We start from the raw sequence: 22990 nt of genomic DNA on the forward strand, positions 1-22990 counted from the left end.
TACAGGTGTGAGCCAACCAGCCATACCCAGCCTTTTTTTTTTTTTTTTTTTTTTTTTTTAGAGACAGGATGTCACTCTGTTACCCAGGCTGGAGTGCAGTAGTGTAATCATAACTCACTGCAGCCTTGAACTCCTGTGCTTACCCAATCCTCTTACTTCAACCTCCCAAGTAGCTAGAATTACAGGCACATGTCACCATGCCCAACTAATTTTTAAATATTTTATAGAGATGGGGTCTTGCTATGTTGCTCAGGCTGGTCTCGAACTCCTGGCCTCAAGTGATCTTTCCACCTCGGCCTCCCCAAATGCTGGGATTATAGGCATGAGCCACTGTGCCTGGCCTAATTTTATAATGTTTTAATGTCACTCATTATAAATACTTTCTTTCTTTCTTTCTTTCTTTTTTTTTTTTGAGACAGAGTCTCGCTCTGTTGCCTAGGTTGGAGTATAGTGGTGCAGTTTTGGCTCAATGCAACCGCCACTTCCCGGGTTCAAGTGACTCTCCTGCCTCAGCCTCCTGAGTAGCTGGGATTACAGGCATGCACCACCATGCCCAGATCATTTTTTGTATTTTTAGTAGAGACGGGGTTTCGCCATGTTGCCTAGGCTGGTCTCAAACTCTGGGCCTCAAGCGATCTGCCCTCCTCGGTCTCCCAAAGTGCTGGGATTACAGGCGTGAGCCACCGTGCCTGGGCCCATAAATAAATTTTAAAAAAGGCTTTCTAGAAAAATACTTCATACACATACAAAAAGATTCTAAAAATATGAATTTTAGGAGCAGTGAAAGATATATTTTTGGAAAGATTGGATTTTTGCTGATTCTCTAAAAACAGCTGTTAGCTATTCCATCTACAACAAAACTCATTCCTGATGAGACCATAAATGAATATTTTTACTTTTGAATTAATAAGATAAATTATATTTGGTAATCTGAGGAAGGCATATATGTTAAGGAAGTAAATTCCGGTACATATACCCTGACAACAGCATCTGGCTGTAGTTTTGTGGAAAAATTCCAGAGTGTTTCTGGGGTGGGTAATAATTCTCTTTCACCTGTTCAGCTATTGCTAGTAGTTTTTCCTTAGTCCTAATACTCCATGTTATACCAATGAGAAGACAGTAGTACTTCTGAAGCAATGGTTTCCAAACTTTTGGATTTCAGTGACTAAAACAATAAAAAAAATCTTGATCAACCTTAGATTGTTGGGGTTTTTTTTCTAGTTTTTTTATTGAGGTTGCCATTTTCTAAGATTTCCAAATAAGGCTTGATATTAAGTAAACCATTTATGAACATAATCCTTTTGTGAAAGAAATGGCATTTTAACCCCAAAGGATTACGAAGATTATAATTTTAGAATAAAAGACAGTCCGTTAAATTAAATCTATTTAGCTCTAAGTAATGCTCTGTGAACTGTTCTATTTTTCTTCTTCTGCTGAGGACCCCTCATAGACTAATACTGATTCCTCAGTTACAAGGTCTATTTTTTTGGGCTATTTACCTCAAGCCAAGAATGAGCTCTGCAGTGTAGTCCAGGGTATCATACACAAATGATCATTTTATATGTTGCCTTAATTTGAAAAGGGTGGTATTCCACTGGTCTAGCACAGAGGCTCTCAATGTGTGCTCCCTGAACAGCAACATCAGTATCATCTGGGAACTTATTAGAAAGGCAAATTCTCAAGCCCATCCCAGACTTACTAAAATCAGAAACTCTAGGGGAAGCATCCAGCAGTCTGTTATCATAAGCTTTCTAGGTGATCCTGAGGAGAACACCAGTTTGCGAACACTACTGTAAGGAACAGAGGTCTGGACCTGAGAGTTGAAAAGCCTATGTTCAGTTTCTATCTTTCACTAACTACAACCTTTTTTTTTTTTTTTTTTTGAGATGGAGTTTCGCTCTTGTTGCCCAGGCTGGAGTGCAGTGGCACAATCTCAGCTCACTACAGTGTCTGCCTCCCGGGTTCAAGCAATTCTCCTGCCTCAGCTTCCCGAGTAGCTGGGATTACAGGTGCCTGCCACCATGCCCAGCTAATTTTTTGTATTTTTAGTGGAGATGGGGTTTCGCCATGTTGGCCAGGTTGGTCTTGAACTCCTGGCCTCAGGTGATCTGCCTCCCAAAGTGATGCGATTGCAGGCATGAGTCACCACACCTGGCCTACAACCTTGAATGAATCACACACAATGTCTTCATGTTCTAATTGCCCTACCCATAGAAAAGATAAAATCGGTTTCCTGCAGCACAAGGTAGTTTTGAAAATAAGTATGTGAAGGCTCCCCAAGTTCCTCACAGATAAGTCAACATGACACTATCCTTCTAAAGTGGTGGTAATAACAACTTCACCCTGTTTTCATCAAGCTACTCCAAACTGTCATACTCATAAAATATTCTAAGCCTGTTTTTCAAGGTTTGAATCACTCCACCCAACTTGGTGATATTAAATATTTAATGAGTATAGTTTTTATTCATTCATTCAATCCTGAACAAGAACTTTAAGCAGTACTAAGCCTAGTATCATTTTTCCTGAAAAAACTATATTTTTATTAGCTTTGAAGCACTCATTAGCTTTCCTCTCCCTTTCTTGAAAATTCTTCTAAGAAACTGTACATTTATATAAAGAAAGTAGACTTAAATAGAACTTTGGGTAAATACAAAAAATTTACTAAACCCATACAAATTTACTGATTATGTTCCCTGCTTTCTCTACCATCACTTATTTTAATATAAGAATAGCATTCTTAACTCTCCCAAGATAAAACATGATTTTCTCGAACAATTTAAGTAATACCTTCTGCAATTCCCTATGAAAATAACTATGCCAGACACTGAATCCCAAGTTCCACTGACATCTACAGAATCATCCTTTTATCTACTAGACTCATTTATGCTTACGGAAGGCATAGTTTTAAGTAGATTAAACAAATTTTCATTTGAAAAGTTTGCCTTGCCCCTTGTGAGCTGAGGCATTATTCTAATTTTTTCAACAAGTGCCACAGATAACTCCATGCAGGTGGAATCTGTTATGGTCTTCACATATCCAGTCCAACTACACACACACACACACACACACACACACACACACACACACAAATATAGTGTTTTGGAATCATTGTTTTAGAAAAACAGATTAAATATTAGATTAAAAAGTAGATTAAAACCCCCCAAACTTAAATCTAATCTTAGTGATATTTACATTTATGGCCATCTGCCTCAGTTTCACAACTTTTTTGTTTGTTTTTGTTTTTTTGAGATGGAGTCTCTCTCTGTCGCCTAGGCTGGAGTGCACAATCTTGGCTCACTACAACCTCCGCCTCCTGTGTTCAAGCAATTCTCTTGCCTCAGCCTCCCAAGTAGCTGTGACTACAGGCACGTGCCACCACGCCCAGCTAATTTTTTGTATTTTTAGTAGAGACGGGGTTTCACCATGTTAGCCAGGATGGTCTCGATCTCCTGACCTTGTGATCCACCCACCTCGGCCTCCCAAAGTGCTGGGATTACAGGCGTGAGCCACTGCACCCAGCCTATTTTTTCTTAATCTAAGACTTTTCTCCATATTGAGGTCATTCAAAGGGACAAGATATGGAAAATTCTCAGAGACTATCAATATTATACCAGTTATCCAATAAAATAACCATCCAACATCAAACCAAACCCAAAACACCAGAAGCCTAAAGACTTACTTACCAATGACAGGGTTGCTATTTCTGTGAGCTGGTTTAGGGGGAGGGATAGGGGGCTGCTTGGCAGGGACCATATGAGTGAGGCTTAGGGTAGCAGTAGTGTTAGTGCTGGCAGGAGTAGCAGGCAGAATCCTGGGTGCTGGGGAAGGAGTGACAGACAGATTAACAGTCTTTGCGAGGCTTGTGGCAGCAGTGGTGGCAGCGGGTGCTGTGGTGATGGAGGTGGAGATGATGAACCTTGCCATGCCGCCAGAGGAAGTGGCATCCTTTGCTTGCCCTTCATTTGCTTCATGAGAAGAGGACAAGGGTCTTTTGGGAGGAAGTAAAGGTTGTTTGGGTACATTCTCAGGAACAGACTCTGCTTCAGAATTAGGCTGGCTTCCAGTTGAGCCTGTGTAATAACATGTATGACATAAAAAGGGAAGACAGAGTAACAAGAGAGACTGAAAAAGCTAACACATCTATGAATTTATGGCCAATTTCACCAATTAATTTATAGACTAGCTCATAGGTTACCATTCTCGATGCCTCCCAACCTCCCCATACTTAGGAAATGTCAGTAAGAAAGGCTCAGTAAGAGATGCTCATTGTGGTAGTGATTCTTCACACGAGGGCTAGGCTACTGGAGGAGAGCCACAACAAAATTCCTTGGGTGAAAGAAGTGGAATGTGTAGCTGGAAAAAATCCTATAGGTATCTGATACTTAACATCCTCTTCCCTTCTTGAGGATCACAAATTTGGTATTTTGTGAATAAAAGTGGAGCAGGGGAGGAAATTCCCCTTAAAGTTGCTAATTAAGGTATTGCTAAAGGAGAATGTAATTCTCTCTAGATTTTACTTTTCCCTATTCTCTTGCAAACTCCTTATGTAAAGGAGAATAACTGGCTCATGGCTCTTAAACTCAAAAAATCCAGAGTTTCTTACCTAGTCGTTTCTTTAGGTCCTCTTCTGGAATAGCTTTCCTAAGACTTGCTAATCTTACTGGCTCTTCCTCTACTTGAACTGGACTAGATGATGTAGCATTCCCTACAGGGGTGGTATGGCCATTCTTTAACATGGCATGGCTTGGCTTTCCTGGATCCTCACCACCTGCAAGGTGAAAGAAGAGTACAAAGTGATGAAGTTGGCATGAACAGATAGAAGAGTTAGTAATTTCTTTTCTTCTTTTTCTCTCTTTTTAAAATTGAGACAGGGTCTCACTATGTTGCCCAGGCTGGTCTTGAACTCCTGGGCTCAAGCAATCTGCCCGCCTTGGCCTCCCAAAATGCTAGGATGAATGGCATGAACCACTGCACCTGGCCAGAGTTGGTGATTTGAGACAGGGTCTCACAGACCAGGCTGGAGTGCAGTGGCATGATTTTGGCTCACTGCAGCCTCTGCCTCCCAGGCTGAAGTGATCTTCCTGCTTCAGCCTCTCAAATGGCTGGGACCACAGGTGTGTGCCTCCACACCCAGCTAATTTTTTTTATTTTTGATGGTGATAGGGTCTCACTATGTTGCCTAGGCTGGTATCGAACTCCTGGGCTCAAGTGATCCACCCGCCTCGGCCTCCAAAAGTGCTGGGATTATAGGCGTGGGCCATAGCGCCTGGACCAGAGTTGGTAATTTCTTTTTTTTTTTTTTGAGACGGAGTCTCGCTCTGCCGCCTAGGCTGGAGTGCAATGGCACAATCTCGGCTCACTGCAAGCTCTGCCTCCTAGGTTCATGCCACTCTCCTACCTCAGCCCCAAGTAGCTAGGACTACAGGCACCTGCTACCACACCTGGCTAATTTTTTGTATTTTTTAGTGGAGACAGGGTTTCACCATGTTAGCCAGGATGGTCTCGATCTCCTGACCTTGTAATCCGCCTGCCTCGGCCTCCCAAAGTGCTGGGATTATAGGCGTGAGCCACTGCGCCCAGCCCAGGGTTGGTGATTTCTAAACTTTCTTATCTTCTTTCCCCCGTCTTCCTGTTTTAGTTTATTATTGAGATCTAGATTATCTGGATGCTTAAACAGAAATAAGCAATTTCTTTTTCCAATACATGTTTGATAGGCTATTATGTGCCAAGTATGTTGTTATATGAATAAGACCAATAAAAGCCAGGCGCAGTGTCTCACCTGTAATCTCAGCACTTTGGGAGGCTGAGGCAGGTGGATCACCTGAGGTCAAGAGTTCGAGATCAGCCTAACATGATGAAACCTTGTCTCTACTAAAAGTACAAAAATTAGCCAGGTATGGTGGCAGGTGCCTGTAATCCCAGCTACTCAGGAGGCTGAGGCAGGAGAATCAATTGAACCCAGGAGGCAGAGGTTGCAGTAAGCCAAGATTGCATCATTGCACTCCAGCCTGGGCAACAGAGCAAAACTTCCATCTCAAAGAAAAAAAAAAAAAAGACAGATGAATAGGGCAAACTTATTATATATAAGTAACTACAGTGTTAAATGTCAAGAGCTCTAATTAGTGAAGTACTGTGGTAGGAATGAAGAATAAATCATTCTCCTGAAGTAAGAACAGAGTTAGGAAGGCATCACAGAAAGTATCTGAGCCGGAGTTGAGATGGTCTTGCTATGTTACCAGGATGGGTCTTGAACTCCTGGGCTCAAGCAATCCTCCTCTCTCAGACTCCCTATTAGATGGGACTATGGCACACACCACCATGCCTTGCTTTTAACTGGATCTTGAAGGAGTAGGAGCCTACCATACTGAATAAAGACAGTCTGTTTGGAAGAAGCATAGCATGTATAAAGGTGTGAAGTTATTCAACAAGTTTGGGGCACTGGCAACTAGTTTGGTCTGGCAGGAGAACAGATTCACATAAGAAATGGTTATGGGGGGCCGGGTGCAGTGGCTCACACCTGTAATCCCAACACTTTGGGAGGCCGAGGCGGGTGGATCACCTGAGGTCAGGAGTTTGAGACCAGCCTCGCCAATACAGTCAAACGCTGTCTCTACTAAAAATACAAAAATTAGTTGGGTGTGGTGGCAGGCACCTGTAATCCCAGCTACTCGGGAGGTGAGGCAATAGACTCCGTCTCAAAAAAAAAAAAAAAAAAAAAAAGAAAAAGAAATGGTTATGGGCTGGGCACAGTGGTGCTCATGCCTATAATCCCAACAATTTGGGAGGCTGAGGCGGGAGGATTGCTTGAGCCCAAGAGTTTGAGATCAGCCTGCGAAACATAGTGAGACCCTGTCTCTACGAAAAAGTAAAAAAACTAGCTGGGTGTGGTGGCACGCACCTAGTCCCAGCTAACTGGGAGGCTAAGGTGGGAGGACTGTCTGAACCCAGGAGGTCAAGGGTGCAGTAAGCTATGATCAGACCCCTGGTCTCTAGCCTGGGTGACAGAGTAATATCCAGCATCATTCTTCATGAAGTTCCAATAAGAGGTGGAGTGTGGGCTCAAAGTAATGAAGATTCTAAGGCAAGTGAAAAGGTACTTCAAAAGCCAAAGTAATCTGACAACTACTTTTTACTTTTAAAACAGGGTGGTGGTAAGATGACAACAACTATACAAAAATAGTAAGTTACTGCCCATGTTTAACAAAAACAAGATTTTCTAGAATATCGAAGCAATGATTTCAAAGCCAACAAAGACTGCTCTTTGTGAAAACAACATAATCAAAGTTTAAGACAGTGTTAATTAGTTTCTACTCAGTACACACTAGTAAAATACATGTAAAACTGATCAGTTATCTCAAGTTACTTAATCAGGGATGTCTACTTTGCAGTATCATTTCTTATATTAAATACAGAGGGTTCTGCAATGTTAATGAAGTGCAGTAGTACTGCGGGGCTTTAACATCATTGAATGTTCTCCCTAAACCCAGAAAATCAATTAAAATCTATTAAGTATTTTATAGTATAGTCAAGTTAGCACTACAATCAAGCTAAAAGCCACCTTTAAAAAACAAAAAACAAAAAACAACAAAAACAGGGTCTCACTCTGTCACCCAGGCTGGAGTGCAGTGGTACAATACATACTTACTGCAGCCTTTCATCTCCTGGGCTCAAGCCTTCCTCCATCTTTTGGGCTCAGGTAGCTAGGACTACAGGCCTGCAATGCCATACCTGGTTAATTAAAAAAATTTTTTTATAGAGATGAGGTCTCACTATGTGGCTCAGGCTGGTCTTGAACTACTGAGTTCAAGGGATCCTCCCACACTGGCCTCCGAAAGTGCTGGGATTACAGCATGAGCCACCATGCCTGGCCAGCCAAAGGCCCCCTTTAAGTATGAAGAGGACTTCAAGGTTCAAACACTATCTTTGGTCTAAAATGCAGATCTATAAGCCAGCATGAGGCCCATCCCTGTTTTTAGATACAGAATAAAGCTTAGGTCCATTATCTGGTTGGCAGAGTGGCATCTTGTCCAATGGCTGCAACTTGTTTATTAATTGGGCCTTTGAACATGTAGGCTAAAAACAACTTGGATTAGGAGCTAATAGAAAGTGTAGGGCAAAAGATCGTTGGGCATAGTGGCTCATGCCTATAATCCCAGAACTTTGGGAGGCCGAGGCAGGTGGATCACTTGAGCTCAGGAGTTTGAGACCAGCCTGGCCAACATGGTGAAACCCCGTCTCAACTAAAAATACAAAAATTAGCTGGGCGTGGTGATGCATGCCTACAATTTCAGCTACTTGGGAGGCTGAGGAAGGAGAATTGCTTGAACCCAGGAGGCAGAGGTTGCCATGAGTGTAGGGCAAAAGAGACTGCAGATGAAAAACAAGAAATAAGTAATGTATGTGGTTTCTAATAAGTGAGCAAGAAAGGTGAAAAGAAAGGCCATGGAAAGTGGAATGGCTGTATCAAAAAAGCAAGGGCCAGGCCAAGTGTGGTGGCTCACGCTTGTAATCCCAGCACTTGGGGAGGCTGAGGTGGGTGGATCACTTGAGGTCAGGAGTTCAAGACCAGCCTGGCCAACATGGTGAAACCCCGTCTCTACTAAAAATACAAAAATCAGCCAGGTATGTTGGCGGGTGCCTGTAATCCCAGCTCCTCGGGAGGCTGAGGCTGGAAAATTCCTTGAACCCAGGACATGGAGGTTGCAGTGAGCCAAGATCACGCCACTGTACTCCAGCCTGGGAGACAGAGTAAGACTGTCTCAAAAAAGAAAGCAAACCAAGGGCCATAGAGGTGCTACAATGGAATCATTATAATAGAATGTAACTACCTAAATACTGGGAAGATTTTGTGTCCTAATGTAAAAAACAAATAGAGTTATGTAAAACAAAAGTTACACATGCTCATAACTAATCACATACAAAAAAAAAAAAGGAAAGAAACTATCCCATAGTGCCTGGACACAGCACCTTACGCCTATAATCCCAGCACTTTGGGAGGCTGAGGCAGGAGGACTGCTTGTGCTGCCCAGGAGTTTGAGACTGGTCTGGACAACATAGGGAGACCCTGTCTCAATTTAAAAAAAAAAAAAAAACACTCACCCAAGTTCCCACTTCAACTTCAGAGGTAATCAATTGTAATAATATTTCAAATTGCTCTGTCAAGCTTGTTTTCTCTGGTTAGTTTTTATACAGTTGAGATAATAAATCTTCAATACATACAATTTAATTTTTTGAATAGGCAATATATTCACATGGTTTAAAGCCCAAAAAGTATACAGTAATACTCCATCTGTTTGGTTCCTTTCCCCTATTCTTCAAAGCATACGATTTTTTTTTTTTTTTAGGAGTCTTGCTCTGTTGCCCAGGTTGGAGTGCAGTGGCACCATCTCAGCTCACTGCAACCTCTGCCTCCTGAGTTCGAGTGATTCTCCTGCCTCAGCCTTCCAAGTAGCTGGGACTACAGGTACCTGCTACTATGCCCTCCTAATTTTTTGTATTTTTAGTAGAGGCGGGGTTTCACCATGTTGGCCAGGCTGGTCTCAAACTCCTGACTTTAAGTGTTCTGCCTGCGTTGGCCTCCCAAAGTGCTAGGATTACAGGTGTGAGCCACCATGCCTGGCCAGTATACAATGTTTTTAAAACTTGGCTTTCAGATTTTGCCTCATGCAATATAACTCAAATGAAGAGAAATGAGATGCAACCAACGTACTATACTTTTACATTTACAATAACTTGCTTCATAGAGTCACACATTGAAGAAAGTCTTGACATTATTATTTTTGTTTTGTTTTGTTTTTTTGTTTTGACATTATTAAACAAATAATGAGTATAGACTGGTGCAGTGATGGGCATGGGTACAAATGTGTTCAAAAAAGAAAATGAGCTGGGCGCAGTGGTTCAAGCCTGTAATCCCAGCACTTTGGGAGGCCAAAGTGGGCAGAACACCTGAGACCAGGAGTTCGAGACCAGCCTGGCCAACTTGGTGAAACACCATTTCTACTAAAAATACAAAAATTAGCCAGGCACAGTGGCTCACGCCTGTAATCCCAGAACTTTGGGAGGCCGAGGTGGGTGGATCACCTGAGGTTAGGAGTTCAAGACCAGCCTGACCAACATGGTGAAATCCCATCTCTACTAAAAAGACAGAAGTTGGCTGGGGGTGGTGGCAGATACCTATAATCCCAGCTACTTGGGAGGCTGAGGCACGAGAATTGCTTGAACCCAGAAGGCAGAAGTTGCAGTGAGCCGAGGCTGCACCACTGCACTCCAGCCTGGGCAACAGAGCGAGACTCTGTCTCAAGGGGAAAAAAAAAAAAGACACACAATATTGCAGCTGGCACAAAGTTGAGGATGTACAAAGAGGAAAGGAATGTTTGCCCCAAGGAAGGAAGGGTGAACTTTTTTGTTGTTTTTTAAAGGCCACCCTCCAACCCAAAAATAGCAATACAAAAGAAAGAAAGAAAATTCAAATACCTAGTCAGACCCAATCAAAGACCAAGTGCACAGAGACAGGCATATGCTATTCATTTGTAAACTCACCTTGCTCAGGGTCTTCCAACAAAACCCCTCTTTTAACCAGCTCTTCCCTTGGTTTTCGCATAGATATTTTCCGTTCTAAAACTAACATTAAATTGGAAAATGGCACTCAGAAATGTGACAGTTGAAAGTCAACCTTACACTTAACATTCTAATTCTACAGGTAAAAGAATAAAGTAGTTTAAGTTTATATTCTCAGGAAAGAAAATAACTAGTAGACTAACTTCAAATTAAAAATCTTGGCCGGGCGCGGTGGCTCAAGCCTGTAATCCCAGCACTTTGGGAGGCCGAGACGGGCGGATCACGAGGTCAGGAGATCGAGACCATCCTGGCTAACACGGTGAAACCCCGTCTCTACTAAAAAATACAAAAAACTAGCCGGGCGAGGTGGCGGGCGCCTGTAGTCCCAGCTACTCGGGAGGCTGAGGCAGGAGAATGGCATAAACCCGGGAGGCGGGGCTTGCAGTGAGCTGAGATCCGGCCACAGCACTCCAGCCTGGGCGACAGAGCGAGACTCCGTCTCAAAAAAAAAAAAAAAAAAAAAAAAAATCTTAAATTTCTTTTATAACCTGTGCTATCAGGAAAGCATCACTTCCAAAAAACTAGCCTTACATAATTGTAACTTAAGAGAAAATTTCATTAGTAAGTTATTTATGGATGAACTTTGTGTGGATGGGCAGAGTAGGAAAAAAAATAAGCATTTTATTTATGTATGTATTAATTCATTTAATCATTTTCTTCACCAAGTTCTGATGGAAAGAAGCATCTTAGATTTGCTACAGTTCAGGAACTCCATTCACCACTCAATAGATACGTATATCCCATCAAAATACAAACCTGGGGATGAGGGTATACAATATTAGGTTTAGTAAATGACCATTTTGATGTTTAATTCTAAAAGATTAAACTCTGGCCAGCCACAGTGGCTCACGCTTGTAATCCCAGCACTTTGGAAGGCTGAGGTGGGAGCATCGCTTGAGCCCAGGAGTTCAAGACCAGCCTGGGAAACATAAGGAGACCCCGTCTCTACAAAATACTTAAAAATTAACTGGGCACAGTAGCTCATAGCTACTTGGGAGGCTGAGGCAGGAGGATTGCATGAGCCCAGGAGGTTGAATATTCAGTGAGCTGTGACTGCGCCACTGTACTCCAGCCTGGGCAACAGAGGGAGATCCTGTCTCACCAAAAAAAAAAAAAAGAAAAGAAAAGAATAAAAGATTAAACACCCTCTTCAAATAGAGGACTACAGAAACTCGGTAAGATAAGGAAAAATTAAATACTTCTAACATAGAGAACTCTAACTCAGAACACACATTTAACCCTTAATATCTCACCTTCTGAAGTCTCTTTAAATTTATCACTACTTTTTTTTTTCCTCCATTTCCAGGGCTTGAAGATCTTGCCAAAGCCTGAGAACTTGCTCTTCCTTTTGGTAGGAGGTGTTGTGTCTCCTGCTTCCACACTGTCCATGACCATGCCTGGCTCTGTAGCGGGCTGATCTGCTTCCTCTGTTACATGGAGAGAAGAGAGGGAAGGAAGCAAATGTATTATTTCAGCATAATCTCTAAAATGCCCCTTCCCCTCTCTTCCTGTGGTAGTTGGAAAGGATCAGAGCAATGATAAACAATCATGCAGACAGAGAGACTCCTGGACATCACATGGACACCAAACATCAAAATCCATTAACAGATAAATTACTAAGGAGGAAAAGGAACCAAACCAAGCTGACATCATTTTTAGGACAAAATCTGGTGCAATGATCAGAGCCAGCTCAAAATCTTTTAAAGGTGCATGTATTCAAAATATGGATGTCTTACCAAATGCATGAGATCTTGCCTTACTGAGGCAGGGAATTCCTGCCTCATTAGTAAGTGAGTCATTTTCTCTATTAAACATTGCCCTTTCCCTGACCTTTTCAGGATATAAATAGTTCAGGGAGAGGTAACACATTAATTGTTAATACCTTACTTATATCTGCTCATCAAATTATTTTCTCCCTTCACAAAAAGGACCCTAGGTACTGGAGGGTGCAGAAGCATTAGAAAGTGGGTGCATTAAATTGGAGAGAAATACTTTCAGAAAGTAGAGGTGAGATTCCAATTTGCCTACCATAGTAATGCTTTAGAGACTATTATAGGCTAGGCACAGTGGCTCATTTCTGTAATCCCAGCACTTTGGGAGGCTGAAGCAGGTAGATTGCTTAAGCTCAGAAGCTTGAGACCAACTAGGGCAATAAGGTGAAACCCTGTTTCTACAACAAATACAAAAACAAAAATTAGCTGGGCATGGTGGTGTGCACCTGTAGTCCCAACTACTCAGGAGGCTGAGGTGGGAGGATGACTTGAGCCCGGGAGGTCAATGCTGCAGTGGGCCGTGATTACGCCACTGTACTCCAGCCTGGGCAACAGAGTGAGAGCCTGTCTCAAAAACAAAAACAAAAATAATAATAATATTAAGGATTTGACACAAAACATAACTGACATGATACACGTGCAGAATTGAAATAAAAGGCCATGAACCCCTCATAATGACCACACATGCAGGGTTTAGTTAGTTTTAATGGCAGAGAAAGGAGAGCCAAGGCAGGGCCAAGAATTTAAAGGGAAAAAAAAAAAAAAAAAAAAAACCCAGCAGGAAAGCAACAAAAAAAAGCAGGAAGGTACACAATGCAGCTTTGCACTCCACCTACTGTTCCAAGGTTCTCTGGAGAAGTCTAGAGAGGAAGAAAAAAGAGTCATGTGGAAAAACCATCCTGAAGTTAAAGTGGAACCTCTATTTTGTAGAAATACATCAAGGAACAGCATATGATAAGCTAACATGTTGACTGCAAACAATTTCACATCTGAAGCAAATCACACTTTTGGAGGAGGGTAAAAAGATCATAATAATCACTAAAAAATCTTTTTAAAAAAATTCATTATTATTATTTTAGAAACAGGGTCTCACTCTGTTGCCCAGGCAGAAGCACAGTGGTGTAATCATAGCTCACTGCAGCCTAAAATTCCTGATCTCAAATGATCCACCTGCCTCAGCCTCCTGAGTAGCCAGGACTATAGGCAAGTACCATCATGCCTGGCTAATTAGAAAGTTTTTTTTGTAGAGAGAGGGTCTCAAATGCCTGGTCTCAAGAAATCCTCCCTGCTTGGCCTCCCAAAGCACTGGGATTAAAGGCGTGTATCACCACACCTGGCCCCTCTTTTAAAACTAGATATTTTCTTTTTCTTTTTTTTTTTTTTTTTTTTTGAGACAGACTCTCGCTCTGTCGCCCAGGCTGGAGTGCAGTGGCCGGATCTCAGCTCACTGCAAGCTCCGCCTCCCGGGCTTACGCCATTCTCCTGCCTCAGCCTCCCGAGTAGCTGGGATTACAGGCGCCCGCCAACTCACCCGGCTAGTTTTTTTTATTTTTTAGTAGAGACGGGGTTTCACCGTGTTAGCCAGGATGGTCTCGATCTCCTGACCTCGTGATCCACCCGTCTCGGCCTCCCAAAGTGCTGGGATTACAGGCTTGAGCCACCGCACCCGGCCAAAACTAGATATTTTCAAAAAAGAAAATACACAACCAACAGGATTACATTTTTAAAAGAAACAACTGGCAAATTCAATCTTTTTTTCAGTTGATTGATGGAGGTCTAGGGAAGTTTTTCAGTAAAGGTTAGATTTATACAATCGTAATTACCACAATAAATGCAATGATGACTACTGATGCATTAGTTTGCTATGCCCAGAAGACTTAGGCAAAATAGTGTCCTCATTACTAAAGGGCAAAAGATGGAAATGATAAGAGGACAGTGACTCTTCCTAGTTGCATGTCTTATTCAAGGACATTCTGGGTCTCAATTGCTTTAACACTTTACATGAAATACAATAGAATCTGATTCTCTCTCTCTCCCTCTCTCTCTACTTATTTTAGAGACAGGGTTTCGTTCTGTTGCCCAGCATGGAGTGCAGTGACACAATCACAGCTCACTGTAGCCTTCAACTCCAGGACTCAAGTAATGCTCTGCCTCACGCTCCTGAGTAGCTGAGATTACAGGCAAATAGTTGAAATTATGAGAATGTCTCAGATTACAGACACTGGCTACGACATCTGGCTTCTCCTCTTTTTTAGGTAAAGACAGACCAGCCTGGGGAACATGAAGAAACCCTATCTCTTAAAAAAAAAAAAAAAAAAAAAAAGGCTGGGCGCGGTGGCTCAAGCCTGTAATCCCAGCACTTTGGGAGGCCAAGACAGGCGGATCACGAGGTCAGGAGATCGAGACCATCCTGGCTAACACAGTGAAGCCCCGCCTCTACTAAAAAATACAAAAAACTAGCCGGGCGAGGTGGCGGGTGCCTGTAGTCCCAGCTACTTGGGAGGCTGAGGCAGGAGAATGGCGTAAACCTGGGAGGCAGAGCTTGTAGTGAGCTGAGATCCGGCCATGGCACTCCAGCCTGGGCGACAGAGGGAGACTTGTCTCAAAAAAAAAAAAAATTAGTTGGGCATGGTGGTATGTGCCTGGTCCCAGCCACTTGAGAGGCTGAGGTGGGAAGATCACTTGAGTTCAGGAGGTCCAGGCTGCATTGAGCTGTGATCGTGCCACTGCACTCCAGCCTGGGCAACAGAGCCATACTGATATAGTTTAGATATATGTCCATGCTCAAATCTCAGGTTGAATTGTAATCTTCAGTACTGGAAGTGGGGCCTGGTTGGAGGTGACTGGATCTTGGGGGTGGATTTCTCATGAATGGTTTAGCACCATCCATTTGGTGCTGCCTTAGCAATAGTGATTGAGTTCTCATAAGATCCGGTCGTTTAAAAGTAAGTGGCGTCACCCTCTTTGCTCTCTTGGTCCTGCTCTGGTCATGTGACATGCTTATTCCTGGTTGGTCCTCTGTCATGATTGTAAGTTTCCTGAGACCTCCCCAGAAGCAGGGCAGATTGCAAGCATTATGTTTCCTGTACAGCCTACAGAACCACGAGCCAAATAAAGCTCTTTTCTTTATAAGTTACCCCGTGTCAGGGATTTCTTTATAGCAATGCAATAATGGCTTAATACAGGGACCTTGTCTCAAAAAAAAGTAGTTGATACATAAGCAGAATATGTATTAAAAAAGAAAAAAAGCCACTGAATACAAAAAACAAAGAGGGCAACATTTTCTTTGCTTGTTATGCAAATGTGCTTGATTTTCATGTTTACAAAACTTTTAGAGGCTGATGTTCTTCTTTCCTCCTACCTCCTGTGTTGGGGTCGAGCCACACCTGGCCCTGACTCAGTTCACACATACATATTCATATCCTCATATTCTCCCTCTTTCCTTCCCCTCTTCTTCCTGCTCTCCAGGACAAACAGTACATTATTTCCAAGACTCTGAAATCTGTCCAAATACTTGGAATCAGCCCAATTGCCTTTTCAAAATACAGAATCTCCAGGAGGTAGGACTTGAGAATCTGTTTGAAAATATACCTCCAGGTCAGCCTAGGGTCCTAAGGTCAGCCGGGTGGGCTAAACCCAATACCAGATTATCATCTGGAAACCTCATGGAAGTTAAAAGAGACAGAGGCAGGCATTCTTCAGCTATAGGCTGCTTTTTTTTTTTTTTTTTTTTTTCTGAGACGGAGTCTTGCTCTGTTCCCCTGGCTGGAGTGCAATGGCGCGATCGGCTCACTGCAAGCTCAGCCTCCCGGGATCACACCATTCTCTTGCCTCAGCCTCTTGAGTAGCTGGGACTACAGGCGCCCGCCACCGCGCCCGGCTAATTTTTTTTTTTGTATTTTTAGTAGAGAGGGGGTTTCACCATGTTAGCCAGGTTGGTCTTGATCTCCTGACCTTGTGATCCGCCCGCCTCGGCCTCCCAAAGTGCTGGGATTACAGGCATGAGCCACCGCGCCCGGCCTAGGCTGCTTCTTTGTTGAAGAAAAATGAACTAGAGGCCGGGCATGGTGGCTCATGCCTGTAATCCCAGCACTTTGGGAGGCCGAGGCCAGCAGACCACCTGAGATCAGGAATTTGAGACCAGCCTGGCCAACATAGTGAAACCTCGTCTCTACCAAAAGTACAAAAATTATCTGGGTGTGGTGGTACATGCCTATAATCCCAGCTACTTGGGAGGCTGAGGCAGGAGAATCACTTGAACCCAGGAGGTGGAGGTTGCAGTGAGCGGAGCTGGTCTCAAACTGCTGGGTTCAAGTGTCCTTCCGCCTCAGTCTCCCAACGTGGTAGGATAACTGGAGTGTTTAGACCATTTATACTTAATGCTTTTCCTATGTATCTCAAATATGGTCCAAGCTACAAATGAACAACAGAAGTTTACAGTTACTTCTTTCCAAATTTATAATACATTATCTCCAATTATGTGTATTTGGAAAGTGTATTGTGCAATTGTTTGGTATGGTGTTCTAAATATGCCAATTACGTCAAGGTGGTTAATAATATACAAATCATTAAGATCCCTTCTGATTTGTTGTCTGCTTGCTCTATCAGTAACTGAGAGAGGTATGTTAACATCTCTAATTATGAAAGTGATTTCTCTTAGTTCTATTAATTTTTGCTTTATATACTTTAAGCTGTTATGAGGTATATACAAATTTTGAGTTATTATATCTTCCTTTTGAATGGACTCTTTTATCTTTGTGGGTTCAATCAATCCTCTGGCCTCAGTCTCCAGAGTAGCTGGCATTAGGTGCGTGTGCCACCACAACGGGTTAACTAAAAAAAAAAAATAATTTTTAGTAGAGACAAGGTCTTGCTATATTGCCCAGGCTGGTCTCAAACCCCTGAGCTCAAGGGATCCTCCCACCTTGGCCTTTCAAAGTGCTGGGATTACAGGCATGAGCAGCTGCACCCAGCTTGACAATTATCTAATTGGAGTTGTTTTTTTTTGAAACAAGATCTTGCTGTGTCACCAAGGCTGGAATGCAGTGGTGTGATCTCAGCTCCTGCAGCCTCAACTTCCCAGGTTCAAGTAATTGTCTCACCTCAGCCTATTCAGTAGCTAGGACTATAGTCATGCATCACCATGCCCTGCTGATTTTTAAATTTTTTGTAGAGATGGGGTCTCATTATGTTGCCCAGGCTGGTCTCAAACTCCTGGGTTCAAGTGGTCCGTCTGCCTCCGTCTCCCAACGTGGTGGGACAATTAGAGTGTTTAGGCCATTTATATTTAATGCTTTTACTGGCATAGTTGAATTTTAAGTCTATTATTTTGCTATTTATTTTCTTTTTTTTTTTTTTTTTTTTGAGACGGAGTCTGGCTCTGTCGCCCAAGCTGGAGTGCAGTGGCCGGATCTCAGCTCACTGCAAGCTCCGCCTCCCGGGTTTACGCCATTCTCCTGCCTCAGCCTCCCGAGTAGCTGGGACTACAGGCGCCGCCACCACGCCCGGCTAGTTTTTTGTATTTTTTTTTTAGTAGAGACGGGGTTTCACCGTGTTAGCCAGGATGGTCTCGATCTCCTGATCTCGTGATCCGCCTGTCTTGGCCTCCCAAAGTGCTGGGATTACAGGCTTGAGCCACCGCGCCCGGCCGCTATTTATTTTCTATTTGGCTCATTTATTCATTTATTCTGTGCATCCTTGACTTATTACAAACTTGTTAATTTAGTACTTTTAATGCTTTTCAACAATGCAAGATCCTTTTTTTTTTTTTTTTTTTTTTTTAGATGGAGTCTTGCTCTCAGTGGCACGATCCTGGCTTACTGTAACCTCTGCCTCCCAGGTTCAAGCGATTCTCCTGCCTCAGCCTCTCCAGTAGCTGGGATTACAGGTGCGGGCCACCATGCACCATGCTTAGCACATTTTTGTATTTTCAGTAGAGATGGGGCTTCACTATGCAGGCCACGCTGGTCTTGAACTCCTGGCCTCAAGTGCTTCAGTTTCCCAAAGTGCTGGGATTACAGGCATGAGCCACTGTCCCTGACCTATTTATTTATTGAGACAGAGTCTCGCTCTGTGTTATTTATTTATTTATTGAGACAGGGTCTCATTCTGTCATCCAGGCTGGAGTACAGTGGCGTGATCTCGGCTCACTGCAACCTCTGACTCCTGGGTTCAAGTGATTCTCCTGCCTCAGCCTCCTGAGTAGCTGGGATTACAGGTACGAAACACCACACCCAGCTACTTTTTTTTATTTTTAGTGGAGTCAGGGTTTCACCATGTTGGCCAGGCTGGTCTCAAACTCCTGCCCACCTCAGCCTCTCAAAGTGTTGTGATTACAGTTGTGAGCACTGTGCCTGGCCAGGCTGGGATTTAAATCTACATCTCTCTGACTTCAAAGTCTGTGATTCTTTCTACCATAATGCCTGCAGAATAAAGGTTCAGCTGAAATTTTACAAGTCTTTGCAACATCTGGTTTCCTTCACTCACAACGGTTTTCAGAATATAATTTACAAAGCTGGCATGATCTGATTTAATTCTCACCATCTAGATGGTTGGTATTCATCTCTATACAGTTTATTTTAACAATTTGATAGTCATCTCAAACATTGTTCAATGTTAAAATCTTAAAATGGTAGAAATTCTAAAATTAGGTTTCTTTTAAAATTTTGTTTTGAGACAGGGTCTGACTCTGTCATCCAGGCTGGAGTGCAGTGGTGCGATCATGGCTCACTATGGCTTCGACCTCCTGGGCTCAAGCCATTCCCCCACCTCATCCTCCCAAGTAGCTGGGACCACAGGTGCATACTACCACATGCAGCTAATTTTAAAATTTTTGTGGAGGTGGGTTATCAGTATTATACCCACAATGGTTCTCAAACTCCTAGGCTCAAAGTGATCCTCCTGCCTCGGCCTCCCAAAGTACTGGGATTACAGGCATGAGCCACTGCGCCTGACCTCTTTTTTTTTTTTTCCCCAGAAAGGCTCTCTTGGCCGTCCAGCCTAGAGGAGGGCAGTGGCACAATCACTGCTCACTGTAGCCTTGATGTCCTAGGCTCAAGTCATCCTTCTGCTTCAGCTTCCCAAGTAGCTGGGACTAATGCCATGCACCACGTGTGGCTAATTTTTATTTTTTGCAGAGATGGAGTCTCACTTTGTTGCCCAGACTGGTGTCAAAGTTCTGGACTCATGTGATCCTTCTGCCCAAAGTACTGGAATTACAGGTGTGAGCCACCATGCCCAGCCCCAAACATTTTCTGATTTTACATTTAAAATAAAATTAACTCTTGAACAACATGGGGGTTAGCGGCACCAATCTCTTTGGAGTAGAAAACCCACATATAACTTTTACTGCCCCAGAACTTAACCACTAATAACCTACTTTAGGCTAGAAGCCTTATTGATAGCAAAAATGGTCATTTAACACGTACTTGGTATGTTATAGGTATATACTATATTTTTGGGGGGGTTATAAAAACTTATTATAAAGAATGTTACCACTAACAAATGCAGACAGGCTAGGACACCATGGTACTGGGTGGAGGACAGCTAGCTCTTTGGAAAGTGAAAGGTTTGGGTGGTGTGGGCCTCATGCCACGCTGATTGGTCAGTGGATGCCCCTGTGCCAAACACATGCCGAACACCACAGGGCATCAGGACATCAGATGCCTGCTCTGTGTGCCCACAAGTGTTCCTTATTTCATCTGGGCCTTTGAAGGGAGCACACCCAGAAGCAAGCAACTGAAGCCAAGGGGCTTCCTAAGGTGCACCAGGCTTGTCTCTGAAGTCACAGCAACACCATTTTAAGCGGTATGTTTAATGGATGATTTCCACAAACTGTCTATGAAGTTTCTAACCATCACAATTCAGTGAAGTACAAAACACTGAGTTACAGGCTGTGGGAAGAGAAGGCAGCACCAATGGTGGCACCTTCTAATCCTGGTTGCTCTAGGGGCAGGGAGAGGGGAAGGTCTTTTTTTTTTTAACCAAGCCCTTCATTCCAATGTACAAAAGAATTGCTCTGATCAATATTAAATTGTATTGACAACAAAATGAGGCCAGGCACGGTGGCTCACTCCTGGAATCCCAGCACTTTGGGAGGCCAAGGCGGGTGGATCACAATGTCAGAAGATCATCCTGGCTAACATGGTGAAACTCCGTCTCTACTAAAAATACAAAAAATCAGCCGGGCGTGGTGGCGGGCGCCTGTAGTCCCAGCTACTCAGGAGGCTGAGGCAGGAGAATGGCATGAACCCAGGAGGTGGAGCTTGCAGTGAGCCGCGATAGCACCACTGTACTCCAGCCTGGGTGACAGAGCGAGACTCCATCTCAAAAAAAAAAAAAAAACAAATCACAAACAACCACACACACACCAAAATGGACTAAAAAGCAAATACTACTCTATGTTGGGGTGGAAATGGGAGGAAAGACTGAGTCCTTCAAAGCAGGAAGGGAGATAGCAGGGGGAAGGTTCTGTGCCTGTGACCTGGGTGGTCACTCACGCTGCTTCATTTTTACTTTCAGTGGTCTCAGGAAGGTCTGATTTTTCTTCTCTTTCTTCCTCTTTGCATTGGCTTGGAAGTTTCGCCGGCTGTCAACACGACCATCTCCACTTTCCTCAGTTTTTCTGCCACTCTCTTTCTTGTTTGGCTTCTTCTTGAGCTTCAATCTCTTCTTCCCCTTGTCATTTCCTTTCATGCATCTCTTTGGCTTCTCTTTCCTTTCAATTTCTAGCTCAGCAAAGAGTTTGTTTACATACAGCTTGTTTGAACAGTTCAAGATCATCCTCCTCTACAAATGTAGGTTTTCCTTCCTTTTTGTTTTTTTCACTCTTTCAGTGTGTTCCACGTATTCTTTTTTATTTTTAGTTTTTTGAGACAGAGTTTCGCCCTTGTTGCCCAGGCTGGAGTGCAATGGCGTGATCTCGGCTCACTGAAACCTCTGCCTCCCGAATTCAAGTGATTCTCCTGCCTCAGCCTCCCAAGTAGCCAAGTAGCTGGGATTACAGGCGCCTACCACCACACCTGGATAATTTTTGTATTTTTAGTAGAGACGGGGTTTCACCATGTTGGCCAGGCTGGTCTCGAACTCCTGACCTCAGGTGATCTGCCCACCTCGGCCTCCCAAAGTGCTGAGATTACAGGCGTGTGCCACTGTGCCTGGTCGTGTTCCACGTATTCCTTTTCTGCCTAAATTACATCCAGGGCCCTCTTCTTTTGGTCCTGATCCAGTAGCAACTTGTAAGCTTTGTCCATAGCTTCAAAAGCCTTTTATGCTCTGTCAGCATCATGATTTTTGTCAGGACATACCAATGTGAATAACTGCCGAAACCTCTTTTTTTAAATTTCTTCATCTGTAACTTCTGAAGAACCTCAAATGGGCTCAAACTAAAGTAAGAGGAACCAGGACAGGTCCGTCTTTCAATCTGATTTTTGGATGTTGGAACTAAGTCTCTCTTCTCTATTTGTGTCACCTCACTGTAGAAGGTCAGAAATGCATCCTCTGTGCTGCCTCCACTGCCCAAAGTCCTGCTCTCTCCTGATGCCGCCATTTCCTGGGCCCAGCCACCACCTGTGTACTATATACTTATAAAAATGGCAGGCAACTGCAGCTATAGACCTCAATCTATGGTACACATCAAGCAATTCAACTTTTCCTATTTTTTTTCTTTTTCTCATTTTCAACTTTTTCTTATAATGTCATGACTCTTCTCTGCTTCTTAAGAGCAATTCCAGTATCACTAGTGGCACATGGTAGAGGTCCCATGGTGTTATTCAAGATTTATGATATTGCACTAAGCTATGAAAAACTGCTCACTAGAAGATTAGCATCATACAGCATTTTAAGTGGATACTGGCAATACTTGAGCTCACTTCAATAGTAATAGGAGGTGACTATGAAATTACAGCAGTACAGTATATGCTATAATTTAATTCATTTTTATTTTTATTTATTTATTTTTCTGAGACAAAGTTTCGCTCTTGTTACCCAGGCTGGAGTGCAATGGTATGATCTCGGCTCACTGCAACTTCTGCCTCCTGGGTTCAAGCAATTCTCTTGCTCAGTTTCCCAAGTAGCCGGGATTACAGGTGTGCACCACCACATCTAGCTAATTTTTGTATTTTTAGTAGAGATGGGGTTTCGCCATGTTGGCTAAGCTGGTCTTGAACTCCTGACCTCAGGTGATCTACCTGCCTTGGTCTCCCAAAGTGCTGGGATTACAGGCGTGAGCCACTGTGCCTGGCTTTATTTTTATTTTTATTATTTATTTGTATTTTTTATTTTTGGAGATGGAATCTCACTGTCTCCCAGGTTGGAGTGCAGTGGTGCGATCTCAGCTCACTGCAACCTCCGCCTTCCAGGTTCAAGTGATTCTCCTGCCTTAGCCTCCTAAGTAGCTGGGACTACAGGCGTGCACCACCATGCCCAGCTAATTTTAGTAGAGATGAGGTTTCGACATGTTGACCAGGCTGGTCTTGAACTCCTGATCTCAAGTGATCCACCCACCTTGGCCTCCCAGAGTGCTGGGATTACAGGCATCAGCCACCATGCCCGGCCTCTTTTTAAAAATTGTTGAGACAGCATCTCACTCTTGCCCAGGCTAG

The 22990-nt window shown here is 43.3% G+C and overlaps 1 protein-coding gene and 1 pseudogene across 20 annotated transcripts in view; both read right to left on the reverse strand.

The window, feature by feature from the left end:
* PHACTR4 (phosphatase and actin regulator 4) overlaps nt 1–22990 on the reverse strand; it is a 132712-nt gene that overhangs the window by 30487 nt on the left and 79235 nt on the right. For 7 of the 20 annotated variants that reach the window (XM_073007618.1, XM_073007617.1, XM_073007624.1 and 4 more), the window contains 4 exons: nt 11871–12044; nt 10540–10620; nt 4604–4768; nt 3684–4070 (listed from right to left, as the gene is read on the reverse strand). In XM_073007618.1, the coding sequence (XP_072863719.1) occupies nt 3684–4070; nt 4604–4768; nt 10540–10620; nt 11871–12044 (807 nt within the window). Of the gene's footprint in view, nt 1–3683; nt 4071–4603; nt 4769–10539; nt 10621–11870; nt 12045–12835; nt 12954–13221; nt 13250–22990 lie in introns of those variants that run through there. The other 13 variants (XM_073007613.1, XM_073007615.1, XM_073007621.1 and 10 more) reach the window with 4 other exon arrangements.
* Nucleotides 20724–21955, reverse strand: LOC103225261 (dnaJ homolog subfamily C member 8-like; annotated as a pseudogene).

Source organism: Chlorocebus sabaeus, chromosome 20 (assembly GCF_047675955.1).
Source record: "Chlorocebus sabaeus isolate Y175 chromosome 20, mChlSab1.0.hap1, whole genome shotgun sequence".
Taxonomy (NCBI): Eukaryota; Metazoa; Chordata; class Mammalia; order Primates; family Cercopithecidae; genus Chlorocebus; species Chlorocebus sabaeus.